The sequence below is a fragment of the Trichosurus vulpecula genome, chromosome 8 (assembly GCF_011100635.1).
Source record: "Trichosurus vulpecula isolate mTriVul1 chromosome 8, mTriVul1.pri, whole genome shotgun sequence".
Taxonomy (NCBI): Eukaryota; Metazoa; Chordata; class Mammalia; order Diprotodontia; family Phalangeridae; genus Trichosurus; species Trichosurus vulpecula.
In genome coordinates, this window is record NC_050580.1 from 33,602,090 (window position 1) to 33,624,374 (window position 22,285).

General features: G+C 45.8%; 1 protein-coding gene across 1 annotated transcript in view; it reads left to right on the top strand.

Moving 5' to 3' along the window:
• The first annotated feature begins 10,218 nt into the window (after positions 1-10,218).
• ADAMTS14 (ADAM metallopeptidase with thrombospondin type 1 motif 14) overlaps positions 10,219-22,285 on the top strand; it is a 107,399-nt gene continuing 95,332 nt past the window's right edge. The window contains exons 1-2 of the mRNA XM_036736469.1: positions 10,219-10,282; positions 13,757-14,196. Coding sequence (XP_036592364.1) covers positions 10,219-10,282; positions 13,757-14,196 — 504 coding nt within the window. The remainder of the gene's footprint in view (positions 10,283-13,756; positions 14,197-22,285) is intronic.

Genomic DNA, 22,285 nt, shown 5'->3' on the forward strand with positions numbered 1-22,285 from the left:
TTCAATTTATTCTTAATTGATTTTGTCCCGTAACTGCTTGTGTCACGGTTCTTTATCTCTGAACTTAGTTCAGAAATTCATCTGGCCTGTAGTGAGTTAAGTTTAGAAATCCACTTCTCTTGTTAATCTCTGTACTATTCTTGCCTCAAGGAAAATCTGTCATCCTTGAGAGATGCAGATGGACGCTAGGGAATCTGTCTAGTATCTTTACACCACCAAGCTTTTGCTTCAAGGATGCCTGATTTGCTATCCAAAGAATTCTTGTCCACTATCTCTAAGCAAGAAGGTGGTCTCAAACAACGAACATTTCTTAGTCACAGGAGAGAAGGAAGGGGGTGGTGTTGCTAGCTCCTCATTTCCAGTTTCCAATCAATCGCATTTTCTTCTATGCCTCAGCTCTGTAACCAATCATAATGATTTTGCCATTTATGATGACAAACTCTTTTAAGCAGTTATAACTGGTTCCCCAAGGCAGCTAGGTGGTTCAGTAGAGAGAATGCTGGCCCTGCAATCAGGAGGACCTAAGTTCAAATATGGTCTCAGACACTTACTAGCTGTGTGATTCTGGAAAAGTCACTTCACCCTGTTTGCCTCAGTTTCCTCATCTGCAAAATGAGCTGGAGAAGGAATTGGCAAATCACTATAGTATCTTTGCCAAGAAAACTCCAAATGGGGTCATGAAGATTAGACATGATTAATTAAACAACTTGTTCTCTGCCTACAGAGCCCTGTTCTTCCTTCCTTCCTTCCCTCCCTCCCTCCCTCCCTTCCTTCCTTCCCTCCCTCCCTTCCTCCTTCCTTCCTCCTTCCTTCCTTCCTTCCTTCCTTCCTTCCTTCCTTCCTTCCTTCCTTCCTTCCTTCCTTCCTTTTTTCTTTCTTTCCTTTTTTTCTTTCTTTCCTTCTTTCTTTCGTTTTTTCCTTCTTTCTTTCCTTCTTTCTGCCTTTCCTTCTTCTTCTTCTTCTTCTTCTTCTTCTTCTTCTTCTTCTTCTTCTTCTTCTTCTTCTTCTTCTTCTTCTTCTTCTTCTTCTTCTTCTTCTTCTTCTTCTTCTTCTTCTTCTTCTTCTTCTTCCTATGATTTCCCATCTTGGGGTCCTTGCTTTGCTGAGGAAGCCAAGATTCTATTTATTGATAAATTTTCACTTTACTAATAAATTTATTGTGCTTGGGACATTGTACCCCAATTTACCTTATTTTGATTGTAACAGTTTATGCAATAACCAAGAATCTCCCACCTCTCTACTGAGAAAGATGTGTTGCATAGCATGACCAAGATTAGGTCGTGACAGTTGATCTGACTTTGGCTCTCTCTTCGTGCTGTGCTCATTTACATTATTGTAGCCACTGTGAATATTATTCGCTTGCTACTGCTTTCTTTGCCCTGTGTCTATTCACATATGTCTTCTTGAGTTTCTTGGAATTCTCAGATTTGTAGTCTCTTATGCTACAAAAACATTCCATTCCATTCAAATAATCTGGGTTTTCAGTCCTGGGGAGTTTCGGGAGCTGGTGCTTAGGTGTGCCTGTGGACTGATAGAGAGAATGCCGAGTGTGACATTCTCTGTAAGGGGGAGGGTTGGCATGAGAGCTTTGGAGAGGAGAGGCATTCTTTTTTCCTCTTTTTCCGCCTGTCTGAAGTCCATCCCCGAGAAAGTCTGGTACTACACATATCACCTTGAAAAAAGAGAGAAAGGAAGACTATTTCTCTCCTCCTAAGCTCTCACACCAACTCCACCCCTTTCTCCTATCTCCAATCAGGGTTCTCTCCACCAATCTGGAATCATGCCTAAGGGATGACATGTAAAATGCCCCGGGATTGACGACCCAGATTACTTTCTTATACTAGAATTTGTTCTGCTTTTCTCCAATGGGTGGGCACCCACTTTATTTCCAGTTTTGGTTATCTTTGTTGCTAATTGTACGGTGCTGCTATGGATATTTTGTTGTATGTGGTGGATAGGTAGGATTTTGACCTGCGAAGAAGTGGAGGGGGCTATTTCCTTGAAAGAATATGGGCCATAGGCCAACATAGGCTGGATTCCACCTTCTTAGTAGCAGGGTTAATGGCATCTGAGCATTACCTGGGTCCATGGGAAGGAGCTTTGTGTCCGCAGAATGTGTCAGTTGTGAGCCTTTTCCCTTGAGGTAGCAGGGCAAAGTGCCCAACTTCCAGACTTTTTTAACTTGGGCGTAAGAGCCCAGAGCCATGGAAGTCAGGAGGCCTGGGTTCTAGTCCTTGACTCTGGTGTCACGTCTCTGGAAAGAGAGGTTGGGCTAGCAGGCATCTGAGGGCCCTTCCAGTTCAAACACCGGATGATTCCAAGGGAGTGGGAGCAGGTGTGAATGAGCACTGATGAGGAAGCAGGACTTTCCCTGTTCTCGCTGAGCCTTGGAAGGTGGGAAGCTTGTTTAAAAAGCCTCGCTCGAGGCCTTGGCACCTGCTGAGATGGCTCTTTTCCCAGCTCTTCACCAAATGTCAGGTACCCACTGTGAACCTGGCCATGGGCTCCTCAAGGGACTTTTCACCTCACACCCATAATCTCCAGAGAGTTGCCCGAGCCAGGCATAGAGCCGTGTCTCCCTGTTCTTGGGGGAGGAGCTTGGTGGAGCAGACCTGGGCGTGTTTGCGCAGAGGGCAACTTTTAGTTCAGAGCGCGTGGGGGGGCGGGGATGTCCGGTGGGAGACAGAGACTCCAGGGATTCGGGCATAAGGCTATCCCAGTAGTGGTGGTGAGGGAGGAAGGAGCAGAGGCCAAGAGCTCTGAAAGTAGGAGAGACCTTACAGACCATGCAATCCAACCCCTTCGTGTTGTGGAGAGAAACTGAGGCCCAGAGAAGCTGAGGTCAGCAGGTGGCAAAGGGGAAAATCACTGGGCTCAGAATCAGGAAGGCCTCGATTTGAATCCTGTCTCTCACAGTCGCTGGGCATGTGACCTTGGAAGACTCAGTTTCCTCATGTGTTAAATGGGGATGATAGGAGCACCTGCTTCAGGGAGTTGTGAAGATGAAACGAGATGCCACACGTAAGTGCTCTGCAAACTTTAAAGTGCTGTAGAAATATCAGCTGTTGTTATTATTATGGTCTGAGGTCACACAGAGCGTAAGTGTTAGACAGGATTGGAACACAGGGCCTGTGACTCTTTCCCCTGGGGTGTGGTGTCTCCTCTGTACTCTGAGAGAGAAGGGATGGCTCCGGTGGCTTCCTGCATTTTGCCAATTATTCCCATTAACAGGTGGGTTTTTTGGGGAGGCAAACAGGGTTAAGTGACTTGCCCAAGGTCACACAGGCAGTAAGTGTCTGAGGCCACATTGGAACTCAGGTCCTCTTGGCTCCAGGGCTGGTACTTTACTGTGGTGCCACCTAGCTGCCCCCTATCCATGTGCTTTTGAGAAGCCCTATGATGCAGAGCTGGCCCCAGAGGCAAGAATACTTGGGTTCAAATTCTTGTCTTTGATGACCCTGGATAAGTCACTTAACCTCTAAATGCCCTTGGCAACCCTCTAAGACCCCAAGTCATGGAAGAATAATTGAATTGGTAGAGGGGGTGAGCTGCTCCCTCTGCCATTGAAGTGACAAGTTCAGTTAAGAGAAAGCTCTGTGGGTTCTTTGCAGCAAACTCCCTTTAAGTTTGGGGCCCGGCTATAAAAATGCGCATACCCTTTGACCCTGCAATACCACTTCTAGGGCTGTATCCCAAAGAGATCATACAAATGGGAAAAGGACCCACATGTACAAAAATACCTATAGCAGTTCTTTTTGTGGTGGCCAAGAACTGGAAATTGAGGGGATGCCCATCAATTGGGTAATGGCTGAACAAGTTGTGGTATATGAATGTAATGGAATACCATCATGCTATAAGAAAGGAGGAACAGATAGACTTCAGAGAAACCTGGAAAGACTTACATGAACTGATGCTGAGTGAAGTGAGCAGAACCAGGAGAACAGTGTACACAGTAACAGCCACATTGTTTGATGACTAACTTTAATTGTCTCTTCTCAGCAATGCAAGGTTCTAAGACAGCTCCAAAAAGCTCATGATGGAAAATACTATCCATCTCCAGAGAAAGAATTACAGAATCTGAATGCAGATCGAAGCATACTATTTGCATTCTCTTTTTTGTTGTTGTGTTTCTTCTTTCTCATGGTTCATTCTATTGGTTATAATTCTTCATTACAACATGACTAAAGTGAAAATATGTTTAATATGAATGTATATGTAGAGCTTATATCAGATTTCACACCATCTTGGGATGGGGGAGAGGAGGGAGGGGGAGAAAATTTAAAACTCAAAAGCTTGTGAAACTGAATGTTGTAAACTAAAAATAAATAAGTTTACAAAAATGTTTGAGGCCCAGGACAAAGTTCTAGGTGCCCCATCCTAGTTCCAGAGTTCCAGAGCTTTGGTTTCTTTCTCCTTGGGAAGTGGTGTGAGTCTGTGGGTCATCCTCTGACCTTTAGAGCCATCCTGTGGGGAGAGGGGTGGGGAGAGCACTGAACTGAAAGTCAGAGGACCTGGCTTCCTAGTTCATACTCTGACACTCATCACTCCTCTGTCCTTGGGCAAGTCATTTAGGGATAATAATGATTAATATAGGGGCAGCTAGATGGTGCAGTGGATAGAGTGCCAGGCCTAAAGTCATCATCCTGAGTTCAAATCTGGCCTCAGATGCTTACTAGCTGTGTGACCCCGGGCAAGTCATTTAACCCTGTTTGCCTCAGTTTCTTCATTTGTATAATGAGCTAGAGAAGGAGATTGTAAACTGCTCCAGTATCTTTGCCAGGAAAACCCCAAATACCATCACATAAGAGTCAGACATGACTGAAACAAATGAACAACGGTAATGATTAATCTATTTAAACTGACCTCACCTTAGTATTACGGGGATAAAATGAGATGGAAGGGCCTAAACTTGAGAAGACCCAAGTTAAAATCCAGCCTCCGATGCTTCCCAGTTGTGTGACACTGAGCAAGTCATTGAACTTCCATCTGCTTCAGTTTTCTTAATGGTTAAGTAGGGACAATGGTGGCACTTACCTCCCAGGGTTGTGAGGATCATATAAGACAGTATTTATAAAGTACTTGGCAAGGTGCCTGCCACATGGTGGGCACTTAATAAATGCTTCTTTCCTTCCTTTTTAAAGCTTAAGATGGGCTCTTCCATTCCTTGGAGTACTTACCCTCCACTGCATTGCGTTGTTGTCTTGTGCTGTTATTTAAGACCAGAGTTCAAGTTTGTCCTCATTCCTGTCTGTCTGAGCTTGACTGAGAGACTTTCCCTTTGTGGATTTGTGTCCCTCAGTTTCCTTTTCTGAAAATGAAGGGAGTTGGATGAGATGATCTTTTCGAGTCTTTTCCCAGTTTCAAACCCCATGATTTTATGATCCTGTGAACTCTGTTATCCAGTCTTCCAGTGTGTGTGTGTGTGTGTGTGTGTGTGTGTGTGTGTGTGTGTGTGTGTGTGTCTCCCAACTAGAATGTGAGCTCATCGTGTCTTTATATGTTGCTTTTCCCTATTACAATGTAAGTTCCTTAAGAGCTGGGATAATCTGCCTTTTGTTGTTGTACTTCACGTTGCCTAGCACAGTGCTGGACACATATTAGGTGCCTAAAAATGCTAATTCAATCATTCATTTGTTTATTCACTGATCCAGAGGACCTGTGTTCAAATCCTGACTGACTAGTGCAGTGATCTTGGGTAAGTCACTTCTGTTTTCTGTGCCTCAGTTTCATCATTTATCCAATAAGAAAGTTGTGTTGTGATTTCTAAGGTCCCTTACATAGTGCCAGGTTCTGTGTCTTAATGTCTCTTTCAGCTCTGACATTCTACATCCAACGTTAACATGCTGTATCCTATGTCCTAGGGTCTCTTCCAGTTGTGATGTCTGATTGCTGGAAGATCAGGGAAACCCTTTCTTTGTCATCTTTCTACCAGCCATTCCCTTCCTCCCGTTCTCCTTCCTGCCTCACACTGATGATTTCAGGTCGCTTCAGAAATGGACCCGTTGTACTCTCTCACCCTACGACTCTGCTCTCTCTGGCCCAGGGTTAAACTTGCTGGGTCCCTTCTCTCCGTAGTCCTCATGGGGACAGGAGGAATTTTGATAGTCCAAGAAAAGGGGAATGGTCTTTTCTTTAACAAAGGTTCCCTCATTGGGAAAGCACACCGGACATTTGATACCAGGCAACAAGAGTGGTCTTTGTAGCCCCAGGAAGGGCATTTTTGTGTGCCAGAAAACCAGGGTGGAGGTTTCTAGCTCTGCCTGCCAGTGCCACACCATCTTGGAAGGGGCTCCAGCTGAGACCTCAGTGATTCAAACCTAGGGTGTTCCTCATGTCAACTGTATTTCCTTTACTTCCCCCTCCTGTTCCCTTCAGAAGAGGGGTAAGTAGAGGAGGAGCCAAAGATGAAAGGCTGAGTGAAGATCATAGGATTTAAAACTGGAACATGCCTTAGAGGTCATTTAGGACAACTCCCTCATTATCCAGAGAAGGAAACTGACACCCATAATGGGGAGTGACCTAGCCGCTGAGACTCAAACCCAGGTCTTCCAAAGCCAATGCTCTTACAACCAGGCTAGGATTTCCTTTTCTCTTTTAAGCACACCTCACTTTGCAGCTGGAGAAACTGAGGCTGCAAAGACACAGGATCATGTCACTCCCTTACCTAATGCTTCCCTATTAACTCTAGGAGTAAATAGGAACTCATCTGACATTTAAAGCCCTTCACAAGCTGACCCCAACCTACCTTTCCAATCTTCTTACCCATCATTCCCTTTCTCACACATTAGAGTCCAGCCAAACTGGCCTTCCTTCTCTTAATATCTGCAGCTGTGCCGGTTGTCCCCTAATTCTCAGTGCTACCCCCCTTCACCTCTGTCACTCAGAATCCCTAGTTCCCTTCAGTCTCAGTCTGGTGCCACCTTCTACATAGGTCTTTCTGGCTCTTTGCAGCTGCTAGTGCCTTCCCAATGAGCTTATGTCTATTTATATCTGCTTACGTGTTTTTATATTGTCTCCCTGGTTAGACGGTAAACTCCACAAAGACAGGACTTCTTCACTCTTCCCTTTGTACACAGCCAGGTGGCACAGCTGATCGACCCCTGAGCCTGGAGTCAGGAAGTCCTGAGGTCAAACGAAGCCTCAGATACTTGTTAGACCTTGGTCAAGTCACTTACCCTCAGTTTCCTCATCTGTAAAATGGGGCTACTAGCAACACCTACCTCTCAGGATTGTTGTGAGGAGTAAATGAGATAATTATTGTAAAGCGTTTAGCACAGTGCCTGGCACATAGTAGGCTCTATATAGATGTTAGCTGTTACTACTATCCCCAGCGCCTAGCACATTATAGGAAATTATTATTAATATTATTGATTAATGAAAATTGTTAATATTTATGTATTAGTTGATTGATTTAGAATGCTGCCTGTCCCTTCTCTTGTGTTAATGAAAACAGGGGGTTTTCAGTTTGTTCATTGCCCATCCCTTCATGTTCTCTCCTGACCCACTTCTCCATAATCATTATTAGTCCAAAGCAGAGTTTGGCATGCTAAGTGTTTCACAACCAGCTCTCTAAAAAAGAAAGGATGCATGACACACTTTGAAGTTTAAGCTTCAATATTGGTATTTTCTCTATCACTTTCTTAAATTCAGATAATCAAGGAAACAAGCAATGAAAGCCTGAGCTGGATGTAAACCGCTAATTTCTGTGGCATAAATGCTCACGTTGAAAGTTTAAAAAGCTGGGCTCTCACAAGCTGGTTTGAGCCAACTCCAGCACACCCCTGACCCAGATTCATGTTCTGTCACATACCATACACGCCCCCTGCTTTGTTCCTTGACTTAATCCCTTCATTCTAGGTGATTCTAGGTCATAGGCTCATAGATTTAGAGCTCAGAAATTTGATGACCAACCTCCTCATTTTTCATATGAGGAAACTGAGGCTAGAGAGGTTGACCCACCCAGAGTCAAACTGCTAATAAGATGCCAGGACTCAATTATATTGTGCTATCTCACTTAAAATTATTTTTTTTCAGTTATTAAGCATTTTTTCTTCCTCCCACCTCCTTCCCTGCGCTGGGGGGAAAGAAAACAAATTCCTCTAACAAAGGAGCATAGATGGGCAAAACAAATTCCTGCATTTACAATGTCCAAAAATGTGTATTTCGTTCTTCCTATTAGTCCATCACTGATGTTCCAGGAGTTAGGTATCTTGCTGCTTCCCTTAAAGGCCCAGCTCAGGTCAATAAGCATCAAGTGCCTGGGGTTTGCAGCTTAATCTGTTGGGAACCTGGATACAAAGATCACAGAATCATGGATTTAGAGCTGGAAGGAGCCTGAGAGGCCGCCTAACTCCTACTCCCCCATTTTACACATGAAGAAACTGAGGCCCAGGAAAGTGGTGAGCTGCCTCAAGCCACAGAGTAAGAAGAGTCAGCACTAGAAGCCAGGTCTTTTGATTTCAATCCAGCCCTGTTTCCAAGAGCTCCAGGAGCTGATGGAGGGAATAGTACATATGCGGGAACGAATAGGGTGCAAAGTGGAGGGCAATGAGGACAAAGGAAGCCTCCAGACAAAGAGAATTGGAGGAAAGAGAGAATGCTTTTAGCTGGGGAGGAATCAGGGAGGGCTTCAGGAAGGAGGTGGCCTCTGAACTGGGCCTTGAAGGAAGATGTGGATTTCAATTGGTGGAGATTCCCCGGGAGTACATTCCAGGCTTGAGGGAGAACCTGCCCAAAGGCCTGTGCTGGGGTGGGGGAGCACAGCTCTGCTCCAGGCCGGTGTGGGTGGAACTGAGAACTCCTGAGCTGGGGAGAGTCCTGTGAATGAGACGGGGAGGGCAGTCTAGAGCCACATTGCAGAGGGCTTTAAGCCCTGAGCTAAAGCCTTTGGATTTTATTCTTTTAAAAGGAGCCCCCAAGTTAAACGAGCAGGAACCTTAGGTAGTCAGACCTGGGCCTTAGGAAAATGGTTTTGGGAGTGGAGTAAAGCAGGGACTGACCCGAGGAAACCCTGGGTTCAAGGAGGCCAGAGGGGACAGGGGACTCGAAACCGCGAGCCCGAATCCCAGGCTCAGCTACTTCTAACCCGCTTCTGACTGAGTATTAATTCACTCAGCTTTTGGGGTCTCAGTTTCCCCTTCTATGAAATGAGGGGGATGTAGACTAGATGGCGTCCAGCCAGCACCGAAGCGTTTATCCTCTGGCAGTCCTCTGAGCCGAGGGCAGCCCGGCAGTGGCCTTAGGGGGCTGCGAGGCCCCTTCCCCGGAAGAGTCTGGGCCAGGCGGAGAGGCCAGAACCCAGGGAGCGCTTGGGGCGCAGGTGGGCCCCTGGCGGGAGGCGGGCTGGGGACCCTGTGGCCCAGACTCTCCCCTGCCTCCCGGAGACTAGTATCTGCCGGGATTTGGGCACCACGTGCCCACGTCGGCTCGGGAGCATCTAGTCTCCCAGGGAAAAGCTTGACCCCCCCCCACCTCCACCCCTCACTTCGCTGCTGTTTGTCTGTCTGGGATTCTCTCTCTCTGCTTCTCTCGTCTCTGTCTTTGTCTCGGACTCTCAGCGTGTCTGTCTGTCTGTTTCTGTGTGCGTCTGTCTCTGTCTCCCCGACTCCGTTTCTCTCTGTCTCTATCTGTTTCCCCTGTCTCCCTCTCTAGCTGTATCTCTGTCTCAGGCTTTCCTGTCTCTTTCTGTTTCGCTGTCTCGCGGCCTCTCTTTCTGTCCCTTGGTGTCTCTGTCCTACTCTGTCTCTCGATGTCTCTGTCTCTAGGTCAGTTAAATCTCTCCTCCCCAGCTCTCTCGCTCGCTCTCTCTCCTCCCCTCTCCTCCCCTCCCCTCCTCTCCGTGCTCCTCCCCTCCCCTCCTCCCCTTTGCCCCCCTCCCGCCCGCCCTCCCCCGGGTGCCTCTTGAGCTCCGGGGGCAGCGGGTCCTGACGGTGGCGGCGGCGGCACAGCCGTGCACTCAGGGAGAGGGGGGCGGGAGCGAGTGCCGGGGCCGGGGCCGGGGCCGGGGCGGGCTGCAGGGAGGAGGAGCCCAGGGATCCGGCTAGCAGGGTCCCTGGCGTCTGCAGAGCCAGGAAAGCTGGCGGCGCTCTGCATCCCAGCGTCCGCCTCCGCTTAGCCCGAGCCCCGAGGCGGACTCTGGCCGGCCCGTGTGCGAACGAGCTAGCGAGCCAGGCCCCGGGCTCCGGCTGCCGCCCGCCCCAGATGGAGTATCTCAGTGTCATGGTCTCTTGCTGGTTCCCTCTCAATTGCTGGCTTTCGGCTGCCGCGGCCACTAGGACCCAAGGTAAGGCTGGCGGGCGGGAGAGCCAGAGTGGATGTGTGTGATGTGTGAGATGTGTGCGATGTGTTCGATGTGTGTGTGTGGGGTGTGTGTGTGTGTGTGTGTGTGTGTGTGTGTGTGTGTGTGTGAGAGAGAGAGAGAGAGAGAGAGAGAGAATGTGTGCGTGCCTTGGTGTGTGTGCAAACTTTGGGCTGAGCTGTTCATCTCTCCACTCTGTCCTGTCTTCCTTTTTCTCTTCTGCATATCTCCTCTCCAACCTCTCTCTTTTCTTTTTATCTCTCTGGACTTCCTTTCTCACACTTCAGTCTTCTTTCTCTCTTTTATTTCCTCTTTCTCTCTCCTCTTCCATTCTTTTTCTCATTCCTCCTGCATCCCTTTCTGTACTATCTCCTCTCCTTTCCGTCTTCTTCTTTCCCTTTCTCTCATCTCAATCTCTGGTTTCTCTCTTTCCCCTCTCTCTAATTCTTGCGTGTCTCTTGCATCTGTCCTTTGGCTCTCTGTCTCAACATGTCTATCCTTCTCCCCCAAAGGAAAGAGAGGGAGTAAGCCTAGGCACCACCAGAATGCCCTGCTTCGATGGACAGCCGATGTCCCATAGGCATGCCATGAACCTGGGTGGTGGGTGGTGTGTGTCTTAAGGTGTCAGGTGATTGTGCACACAAGCACACACAGACATCTGCCTGCATAAACACGCAAACATACTCCTACCTCTATAGTTAGGCTCTCTCTCACGTGTGTACAAACACACCTTCGTAAAGGGAGGGAAAGGCAGAGAGCACAGATTCCCTCCTTCTATCCCATCAAATGGCGTCCTCAAACATACAGATGCACATACACACATGAGTTCTGTCCTTAGCCAGAACCACACCCCCAGTGCAAGTGAGTGTGTACACAGAGTGTGCATTCATTGCACAGAACTGCCCCATGCGTAGGAAGCTTTGAAAGGCATACTGCGGTAGATGCACATCTGTAGCCGTCCCTCAGGCTTTACTCAGCAAAACCAGAGGAAAGTTAGCATTTCTTCCCCCCCTCTCTTAATTGCCCCAGAGGGAAAGGGATTTTTAGGGACACATCATTTCTGGATTTTATCAGGCCAGGGAGTTGAGGGGGAGGGGACATAGATAGAGCTGGATGTGTAGAAATGAGAATTCCTCCTCAAGCTCTGGCCCATGAATCATCCCACTTGGAAGCCAAGGAGCTGTCACTGGCAGTCCTGACAGCTCCAGAGCAAGAGGGCTGGAGACACTGGGATGCCCGCTGCCCGGGCTAGTGGCCTGATGCTGGGGGCTGCGACCTCACACTTCCTGCAGGCTGGGAGCATGCATGTCACCGGGCCCTGCCTGGCTCTTTTCTTTTTTCCTTAGCTGTATTTTCTTATCTTGGGTTTGGGCCTTGTAAGTTCTTAGTCACTGTGTCACTTTAAAAAGTTGCCTTTCTAAACTTGGAACTGTTCGCTTCCTTTCTAATAATAGCTCCCATTCATATTGCAATTGATTTCCAAAGTGCTTTCCTCTCCACAACCTGGTAAGGTAGAGAGTGCGAGGATCTTAGATCAAAGAACCATAGGACTGTAGATTTAGAGCTGGAATGGATCCCAGAAGCCATTGAGTCCACCCCCTTCATTTCACAGATGAGTAAACCCTAACCCTAACCCTCCCTCCCTCCCTCCTTTTCTTCCTTCCTTCCTTCCTTCCTTCCTTCCTTCCTTCCTTCCTTCCTTCCTTCCTTCCTCCCTTCCTTCCTTCATCTCCCTTGTTCTCTTTCTTCTCCTTTAGCACTCTGTCTCTTTTGAAATGGCAGGTTATATTTGGGGTTGCTAGGTGTGTTTGTTTTGACAGGTGTATTTTTAATGCATTTTTATGCACTTGGCTGGTTGGGCCATCCCGTAAGCTGGGATAGGCGGGTGGAGCAGGTTGGGTGTTGCACCAGCAAAACCCTCTTTCCCCCTTTTGCCCTTGCTACGGGGCTCTCTCTGACCTGTCTCCAGATGGTGGCCTCCTGGCTCCTGTCCCTGGTGGGATGACTGACTCCCCAGGGAGTGGGACCTTGCTGGGCAGGGAATGCATAGTTCACATGCTTGTTGCTAGCTGGCTTGTAAAGAGTCGAAAAGCTCTGTCGGGAGTCATTTTTTCTGCTCGGGTTGATGGGGGCCCAGAGATTGAGGTATTGTTTTGTTTGGACCGTTGGTGTCTGCACAGCACTTGACGGTTATTCCCCAAGTGGGAGATGTGAGGACATCTAATAAAGTGATGACGGTAATTTGAATGTACTTGGTGCTTTGAGGTTTACAAAGGACTTTTCCCATAATGACTCTTAGAGGCAAGTAGAGACAGCGTTATTATCCCCATTTTCCAGAAAAGGAAACTGAGGCTTATAGCGCAGCAAAGCCCAGAGAGGCACTGGGGTACCAAGGAAAGAAGTCTGGATTTTGTGCTAGAGGGCCTGCTCTCTTTGAATCCCAGTTCTATTACCTACTATCTATTCTCTTATTTTTCTTATTTGCCCTCCTGGGGCCTCGGTTTCCTCATTTGTAAAATTGGTGGAGGGCTAGATTAGATGACCTCTGGGGTCCCTTCTGAGTCTGTCTATGATCTTGCCCAAGTTGGCAAAGCTTTGGGGTATTGGAAGCTTGAGCTGGTAAGCATCACTGACCTTGGAAAAATAGATAACATTTACATAGCATATAATTAAATGCATTATCTCATAGGAGCCTCACAACAATTCTGGGAGGCTGGTGCAGTCATCCCCATTTTACAGATGAGAAAATTGAGGCTAACAGAAGTTAAGTAACTTGCCCAGAGCCACCCAAGTATCTGAGGCTGAATTTGAACTCAAGTCTTTCCGACTCCAGGCCCCTCACTCTAACCACTGTGCAACCTAGTTACCATACAATACTTTAACTGCCATGTAACACTTTAAGGTTTCCAAAGTGGTTTATAGACATTATCTATTTGAGCCTCACAGCATCTCTGTGAGGTAGGTACTTACAAGATATTATTTATTCCCATTTCACGGATGAGTGAACAGACCCAGAGTGACCTAGGGAGTCCGAAGAAGGAGCATTGACTCTGGAGTCAGAGCTTGGGAATTCTGTCTGTGACAGTTGTGTGACCTTCAGCACCCTCTTCCTCTTTTTCTTCATCTGTGAAATGATGGGGGTTGCACTCCATGGCTTCTGACGTCTCTTTCAGCCCTAGATGCATGATTTTATGACGGAGGGATTTGAACCCAGGTTTTTTGACTCCAATTTCAGAGTTTGCGTACTGCTCCAAAACTGGCTCCCTTTCTGCAAAAACATGGACCTGATATAAAGTAATGAAACTTGGGCTCTGGGGGAGTGGCTTTCAGTTTTACGGGATCCAGGGTTGCTGGGCTTACGGACCAAGAGGGGAGGGCCAGTGGTCATTCATTCACTGTCCCCTCCAGCGCCTTGGTCTTTGCCCTGGAAGTCCTAAAGTGTTTCTGTCTGTCCAACAGAGCTGCTCTTGTCTGGAAAGTTAAGTGAATATAGCGTGTTTGTACCGTTCAGCGCCGATCATGAAGGCCGGTTCCTCTCGCACGTGGTGTCCGGACCTGCTGCTTCTGGGAACAGTGCATTTGGCAGGCCTCCTCTGCCCCCGCCATCTCCTTCCAGCCGGCACCGGGTGGCCCGAAGCCCTTCCATCCCCGCAGGAGAGCCGGCTGGCCCCCGCCCGGTGGGGAAGTATTCCATCTATTTCAACGTCACCATCTTTGGGAAGGAGTTCCACTTACGGCTGAAGCCAAACCGGCGGCTGGTGGTCCCTGGAGCCTTCACACAGTGGCAGGAGGATTTCTGGGAGTTTTCTCGGGAGCCCCTCCATCAGGAGTGTGTCTTCACTGGCAGCATCACGGGCATGCCAGGCACTGCCGTGGCCATCAGCAACTGTGACGGCTTGGTAAGGAAAGGGCTCCCCCCTCTTCGCCTCTGTCTCCCTGCTGCTTCCGCCCGGCACGGACTCCTGCCGGCTTCTTTGGTTTCCTTGGTTTGGGATTCCTGTGGGTTGTGTTCTCCATTCTGGGCCAAAGCCGGGCCGGGGCTGCTTCCAGGAACACTTTTGCTCTTCATTGGCTGCCAGCTTAAGCTCCCAGCCCCATGTGAAGAGAAAGGGCAGGGGGTGCGCTCTCTCTCCCCTTTGTTTATAATTTTTCATCCTCCCCCCCCCCCATTAGACCTGCTCACAGACTTAGAATCTTAGAGGGAGGTGAGCCTTGGAGTTTATTTAGTCTGTGGCTTAGTGGATAGAGAGGAGCCAGGGAGATCTAGGTCCAAACTTTGCCTTAGGCGCTCACTGGCTATGTGACCCTGTGCAAGTCACTTCATCTGTGTCAGCCTCAGTTTGCTTCTCTGTAAAATGAGATGAGACTAGATGGGTGCTAGTCGAGACATAGTCAGCTCTAGGTCTATGGCCTATGATCCTAGAAAGCAGAAAGACCGCTGGGTTTGAACCTTCATCAGGACCCTGAATTACTTCATCTCTGTGAGTCTCATTTTCCTCACCCATAAAATGGGCATGATAATGTTTCTACTATTTCTCTACTAGGGTTGCTTTGGAGGAAAAGTCTTTTTCTAAAATGTCAAGGATTTAGAGTAAACGCGATTCTCCTGGGAATTCCCTAGACTCTTTCCGAGGTCTTCGAGCGCAGAGTATTTTCACGATAATATTAAGATGTTTTCATTTCTAATATAGTAAATATTTTTGGTGGTTCTTTTTTGTTATTTAATATTTTATTTCCCCCAAATAAATATAAAACAATATTTTACATTCTTTTTAAAAAATGTTGAGTTCCAAATTCTCTCTCTCTCTCCCCCCTCATTGAGAAGGCAAACACTATACAGTAAATATTGATAGATGAAACCCACATAAACAAAAGTTTTTTTGAGGGGAGGATTCTCAGTAATTCTTAATAGTGTAAGGGTCCTGAGTCCAGAAAGTTTGAGAACCACTGAGCTAGAGCAATGTGACTTGTCATCATTTTCCAAATCTGAGCCCAGCTCAGGGTCCCCCTGTGGCACCTGGGTGATGATGACAGTGGTGGCAATTAAAGCTTAAAACTGCTCTGTGACTTTAGGGATGCCCTCAGCAACACTTTAACGTCTGCCCATTGTTTGACAAACATTACACCATCTGAGATTCACAAGACCCTGGGAGGTAGATGCTATGGGAATTTCTCCCATTTTGCAGAGGAGCAAACTGAGTCACAGAGAGATTAAGTGACTTAATGGGGCTGCGGGGGGTAGTTACAAAGAGACAACGTTAGACTTGATGTCAGAAAGAAAACCAAAAAACCTTCCTAACGAATAGAGTGTCCGGATACGAAAGGGCTGTTCTGAGAGGCAGTGGGTCCTTGGGAGTCTTCAGACGGCTGGAAGGAAACTGGTGTTTATTAAACACTTACTATGTGTCAGACACTGGGTTAAATACTTTACAATTTTTATCTCCTTTGATCCTCAGAACAATTCTGGGAGGGAAGTATTGTTATTATCATCCCCTTTTTATAGATGAGGAAACAGGCAGCAGAGGTTATGTGACTTGCTCAGGGTCACACAGCTAGTAAGGGACTGAGACCAGACTTGAACTTAAGTCTTCCTGTCTCCAGACCTGGTCCTCCATCTGGCTGCCCCTTGTTGGGTAAGTGAAAGGGACATTTCCTTCTGTGTGTGAATGGGAGCTCTATGGCTTTGGAGGTCCTGGCTGACTTTCAACTTTTGGGTTTCTATGTGACTTTTCCATGGTCCTGTACCTTGTAAGAATCAGAAGAGGGATGTAAAATTCAGTCTTCCTGACTCCCAAGGCAGGCCTCTACACCGCACCCCATTGTCTCTTAGAGAAGTTTGTCCAAACTGGATGTAGGAATGGACCAACCCATCCAGTGGCACGGCGTCTTCGACCTTCATCCACTTGCCTTTTCCTAGGTGGATTGCTAGGTTGAGTGACCATGAATGTCCTGGAGAAGAAGAGTCCAGAGGGTGCTGGGATCTGATGCCATTAGCAAGTAGCAACATCTAGAAAAATCTCAGATGAATGACAATAACTAATATTTATGTAATTCTTTAAGCTTTGCACAAGGTTTTACCTAAATTGTCTCATTTGCTCTTCATAATGACCCTAGGAGAGAAGAACTCTTATTTTCCCCGTTTTACAGATCAAGAGATTAAGTCTGAGAAGGGTTAAGTGACTCACACAGGGTAATACAGCCAATAAGTGTCTGAAGCAAGGTTTGAACACAAATAATCCTTCTTCTTCCTTCTTCCATCTCAGTCTCTAAGTCCCCAGGACCCTCCCCAGCTCTGCTTTCCTTGAAACATTTCTGCCTCTTCAGGCACTGGGAATAGCTGCATGCTTTCTGGCTCCATTTTGGGAGATTGAAATGCCATGTGGCTGGCTCTCCCTCTCTCTCTCTCTCTCTCTCTCTCTCTCTCTCTCTCTCTCCCTCTCCTTGGTCTCTCTCCTCACTCTCTCCGTGTCTCTGTCTCTTTCCCTCAGGACCTGCCCTGGCTGTCACTCAGTTATACAGTATCTCACTCTCTCTGAGAGCTTGGCCAGCATGCATGTGCTGTGGGTGCACTGTTCTCTTGTTTTCACTTCCCCCAGGGCTGCACTGACCAGGGACCCCCAACAGATCAATAAAGAGGAGCTCCTTTCTTCCTCCATTCCTTCTTTTAAAGAGTGCGTGTGTGGGGTGGGGTGAGGTATACAGCAAATGAGTGGAAGAATGGACAATACCTCTGGCCCATGATTTCTTTACTCTTCAGATTTTAGTTAATGTGGGTCAAAACAAATAGGCCCATCACTGATGAGACCAACACCTCCATGTTGTAGTTGACTGAGAGGCCATGTGGTGTAATGCCTAGAACAATGGACTTGGAATCAGGAAAACCTGGGTCCAAATTCCATCTCAGATACTCACTCTACCTGACAACTCTGGGCCTCCTCCATTTCTTCATTTATGAAAAAGGAGTTTGGACTCGATGTTGTTTAGGCTTTCCTCCAGACCCAAACCTATGATTTTGTGATTGCATGGAGGCTAGAACCCAACCCGGAATCCAAAGGAGGGATGAGTCCTATCCTGTTATCTCATTCTTCATAAAGGCACGATTTCATTGGTGCCTTCAGATCACAGCTTGGTAATCAGCCCTTACTTATGATCATGGGATCATAGATCCAGAGCTGAAAGGAACCCGAGAGGCCATCTAGTCCAAATCCCTTATTTTACATATGAGGAAACTGAGGTATAGAGAAGTCACATTATTTGCCCAAGGTCACATAGGTAGAGTCAGGATTCAAACTCAGGTCCTATGGCTACAAATTTAGAGCCATTCCATCATCCTGCTTGATGTGAAGCCCTCTAGTAGGACCTTGAATGCTGGTAAGAGACCATAAGGACCAGGAGATCTTAAACTTTTTTGTAGCCTGGACACATTTGGCAGTCTGAGGAAGCTGATGAACTCCTCAGAATCATATTTCTAAGTGCATAAAATAAAATACATAGAATTATAGATGAAACAAATTCTATTGAAATAAAGTTATCAACATAATTCTATTTTTTATTTTTTAAATTAAATTTTATTTATCTCTATTAGGAGTTAGGTGGCAGGTTTCAAGTCACTTGGAATCATGGTTGGTCAGAGTTCGTAAGACTTTCAAAGCTGTTTGTCTTTACAATATGATTGTTACTGTAGAAATTGCTGTCCTGGTTCTGCTCATTCTACTTGTATCAGTTCATACAAATCATTCCAGGTTTCTCTGAAACCACCCCCTTCATCATTTCTACAGCACAACAGTATTCTTTCTCATCCATGTACTTGTTCAATCTTTTCTCAGTTGATGGGCACCCATTCAGCTTCCCATTCTTTGCAATCACAAAAAGAGCCACCAGAATGTTTTCGTACATATGGCTCCTTTTCCTCTCTTTGATCTCTTTGGGTGCATGGACCTGGTGGCAGTTATAACTGGGCCAGAGGGTATGCACAATTTAATAGCTTTTGGGGCATTTGGAAAGCCAAATTGCTTTCCAGAATGCTGGACCAGTTTCAAAATGTTTTTTTAAATTTCATAGACTCCAGGTTGAGAGCCCTTTCTCTAATCTAAGCCCTTCTCTCCCTCATTTTACAGAAGAGGCAACTGAGTCCCAGAGAAGGATCTTGTCCAGAGCTAGAAAGCTGGATCTTGGTCCAGGCCATCTAACCCCAAATCCAGTGCTCTTCCCACAAGACAACTCTACTATCTAGTGTGACGCTACCTGGCAGAAATTGTACCCTGCTGGCATAGTCCTTGAGGACCTCAAGTGACAGTAGAAATATCCAAGTAGAAGTCAGTTCTCCATGTTGTAGAAGTGACTTCTCTATTGGAGGGAATTTGGACCAGATAACCTTATGGTTACTTATAACTTTAAGATTCTATTATTCCCTTGTTACTTCAATGTTGAATGTGTATTTTTTTAGGTGGGAAGGTATGAGATGTGTGTTAAACATCTGTGCATCCCTCCTAGCACTTGGCACATGTAAGGGGAGAGAAAAAGAGAAAGTTTATTAAGCAGCTACTACTATGTGCCAGGCATTGTGCTTAGTGCTTTACATTTGATCCATAGTAGCTCTTAAAATGATGATTTTTGAGTAATTAAAAAAAAAGAACCTCGGGGCACTTTCATGTTCTGACAAAGTTTTGGAGGAGAAATTTAATTGCCCAGTAGTGGTACGATGCTAATAATTCCTATTTCTAACATCTGTCCTCACCTAGAATCCAGTTTCAGACACTCACTGATTTTATAACACTGAGTGAGTCACTGACCTCCTGGGCCTCGATTTCCTTCTCTGTAAAATAAAGAGGTTGGACCTGATAACTTCCAAGGTTCCTTACTGATCTAACTCTGTGATCATAGGATCCTCGTTCTGTTGTTTGCTAGCTGGTTCACCTTGGGAAAGTAATTTCCCTTTGTGAGCCATGGTTTCCCCCTTTGTTAAATGAGGGGCTTGGACCAGATGTTGTTGGAGTTTTTTTCCGGCTCTGAATTGGCTGATTCTAGAAGTTGGATTTGGGACCATATCAGAAGCATTGCTGTTCATTTCACTTGCTGTCATCTATTCTTTCTCTTTGTTGTCATCAGCTCTAGCATTGCCTCCTCCAAGAAGCCTTTCCTGATTTGCTTAGGATATGCATTAACTGTGTGACCCCGGGTTAGTCATTAACTTTTCAGTGCCTGAGACCATAACTTGGCAGAGAAGTTGCCAGTCTGTAGTGATAGGAGGAGTTTCCTCACTGTTAAAATAAAAAGTTCAAATGGAAAAAGAAAAACCATGCAGTATTGGCAGATAAGGATATTGAAGCTCCAGAGTAAGAGATGGCCTTAAAGTCACATAGAGAGTTAATAATAGAATCGGGACCAAAAGCCTGACACGGAGTGCCCACTGCATGCTAGGCTAGAGTCTGTGCTATAAAGAGGAATATGATGCATCCCCTACCCGCGGAAGAGCTTGTGATCTGTTAAGCAATGTGAGAGTCAGGGCAGGTGAGCTTGAAGGGCGGGGAGGCAGCAGCTACAGCTCCTAGTCCTAGGGAGGGCACCAGCATCTTTCCCACTCTGAGGCGGCTAATAGGTAGCAGATAGAAGGAGGGAGAGCCCAAGCCTCTGGACTTGTGTTTACTATGGTCCAGCTTGTCCTAGTGTGAAGGCAAGGCTGTATGTCTTGGAAAGGGGGAGAGTCAGAGAAGTGGGTGAGGATACTTTATAGCAGAACTGTGCAGTGGAGGTCACAGGATTCTACATTTACAGAAGAGGAAACTGAGGTCCAAGGAAGGAGAGTGGCTTTGCTTAAGGTCATACCCATTTTAAATAGATCCAGGACTTATTTTCAATACAGTGCTCTTCACTGACCCATACTGCTACTCTCAGTGGCTGATGTTCTTGGGTGCTTTCCATATGTGTCTCTGTATTCATTTCGGTTCAATCAATTGAGTTTGCTCCAACAAATATTTATCAAGCATCTACTATGTACCACTCCATAGTATATGTTGGGGACATAAAAGACAAAAATGGAATAGTCCCTGCCCTCAAGAATCTTGTACTCTATTGCATTCTAAACAACACGAACATAGATTAGTGGATACAAAATAGATACAAACTAAGTGCAATGGGGAATTTGAACACCTGGGGAATCAGTGCTTAACCCGGCACATAGTAGGTGCTTGATAATATTTAGTGATTGATTGAATCGACCAGGAGGAAAAGCACAAATAGTTTTTCTAGGCGGATGTTGGCATGACACGCGGAATAATTGGGCTGGCCTGTGTTTATTTTGGGCAGCGAGGTGATGCAGTGGATAGAGCCTTGGGTTTGGAATCAGGAAGACATCTTCATGAGTTCAAATGTGGCCTTAGTTACTTACTAGCTGTGTGTCCCTGGGCATGTCACTTAACCCTGTTCACCTCAGTTCCTAATCTGTAAAATGAGCTGGAGAAGGAAATGGTAAACTATTCTCTGCCAAGAAAACCCCAAAATGGGGGTCACAAAGAGTAAGACACCGAGCAACAACATTTATTTCAATCATAGTCTCATAGAATGTCAGAACTAGAGGAATCCTCCTTGTTTTACGAAAAAAGAGACTGAATCCTACAGAACAGGAAGGACTAGATCAAGGTCACACAGCTAGTAACAAATTTGGGACTAGAACCCAGGTAGATGATTAATTTCTACTTCTTCCATACTATGTAATTAAAAAAATAGGTACAGAGATGCAGAATATTTACATGTAGAACTTTAAGAAAATCTGACATCTGAAAATACAAATAAGAAACCAGATAATATAGGAAGAAATTATTCATTTTTACAAAGCATTTCCCTACAGTTAAAATCATTAGTTGTATTAAAAACAAAAATCCAAAGCTACATGATTATTTAAGTAGATATAGAAAAAGCCTTTGACAAAATACAGTTCTCATTTATGCTAAAAAACCCTGCAAAATAAAGTCATTTTAAAAATATGATAAAACCAAAAGCTAGTATTATGTGCAATAGAGAAATAATACAAACTCTCACAGTAAATAGAAGAAGAAAGCAAAGTTTTACCTTTCCCTACTGTTATTTGACCTGGTGCTAGAAATGCTAACAGTAGCATTAAGGGAGAGAAATTAAAGACATAAATATAGGCAAAGAGTCGAAAAAATCTTCCCTATTTGCTGGTGACATGATGTTTTATGTAGAAAACATTTAAAGAATCTGTGAAGAAATCAGTTACTACAGAGGCTTCAGTAGCAGGAGAATACAAAACAAACCCATAAAATCGGCAGCATTTCTACATAGCCGTAATAGAACCTAGGAGGAAGTTCCATTCAAAATAACTGCAAAATGCATAAAATATCTTGAAGTAAAAATTTTAAAAAGCATTCACCACAGGTTTCTTTTCATTGTCAAGCTCCATTTAAATGTCATTTATTTAAATGATGACTCACGCTGTCAGAGTGGCAGAACAGGAAGAAGCCTCAGAGGCTATTTTTTCTAACCCGCTCATTTTACAGAAGAGGAAACTTGGTTTACAAAATTTAAATTTAGACAGAACTCTTCAGGAACATGCCATCTGTGGGTGTAGGTCTACCCAGTGATTTCTATGCCCATGTGAATCAGTTTAGTCTCTTTAGACCCGTTGAATGGCGTTGTGTCAGTTTCTGGGTCCTTCTCTTTCTTCTTTTGCTCTAAGTCAGGTGGCCAGCATTTGCTCTCATTGCTTTGCCAGCTAACAAGACAGATTTTCCAAGTCCCTGAGTTCTCCTGGGCCTCAGTTTCCCTAGCTACATAGTGAGGAAAATTACCCCCCCTCCTTTCCAGGAGGAGCCTCCGTTTCCTCCCTTATAAAATGAGGAAATTGGACTTCACCAGCTGATCTCTAAGCTTCTTTTTTTCACACTGATAGTCTATGTTATAAGTGCCTTGCCATTTCTGACATTATAGGTGCTCTGATTTATTCTTCATGTGACCATTCCAGAGCTTTTC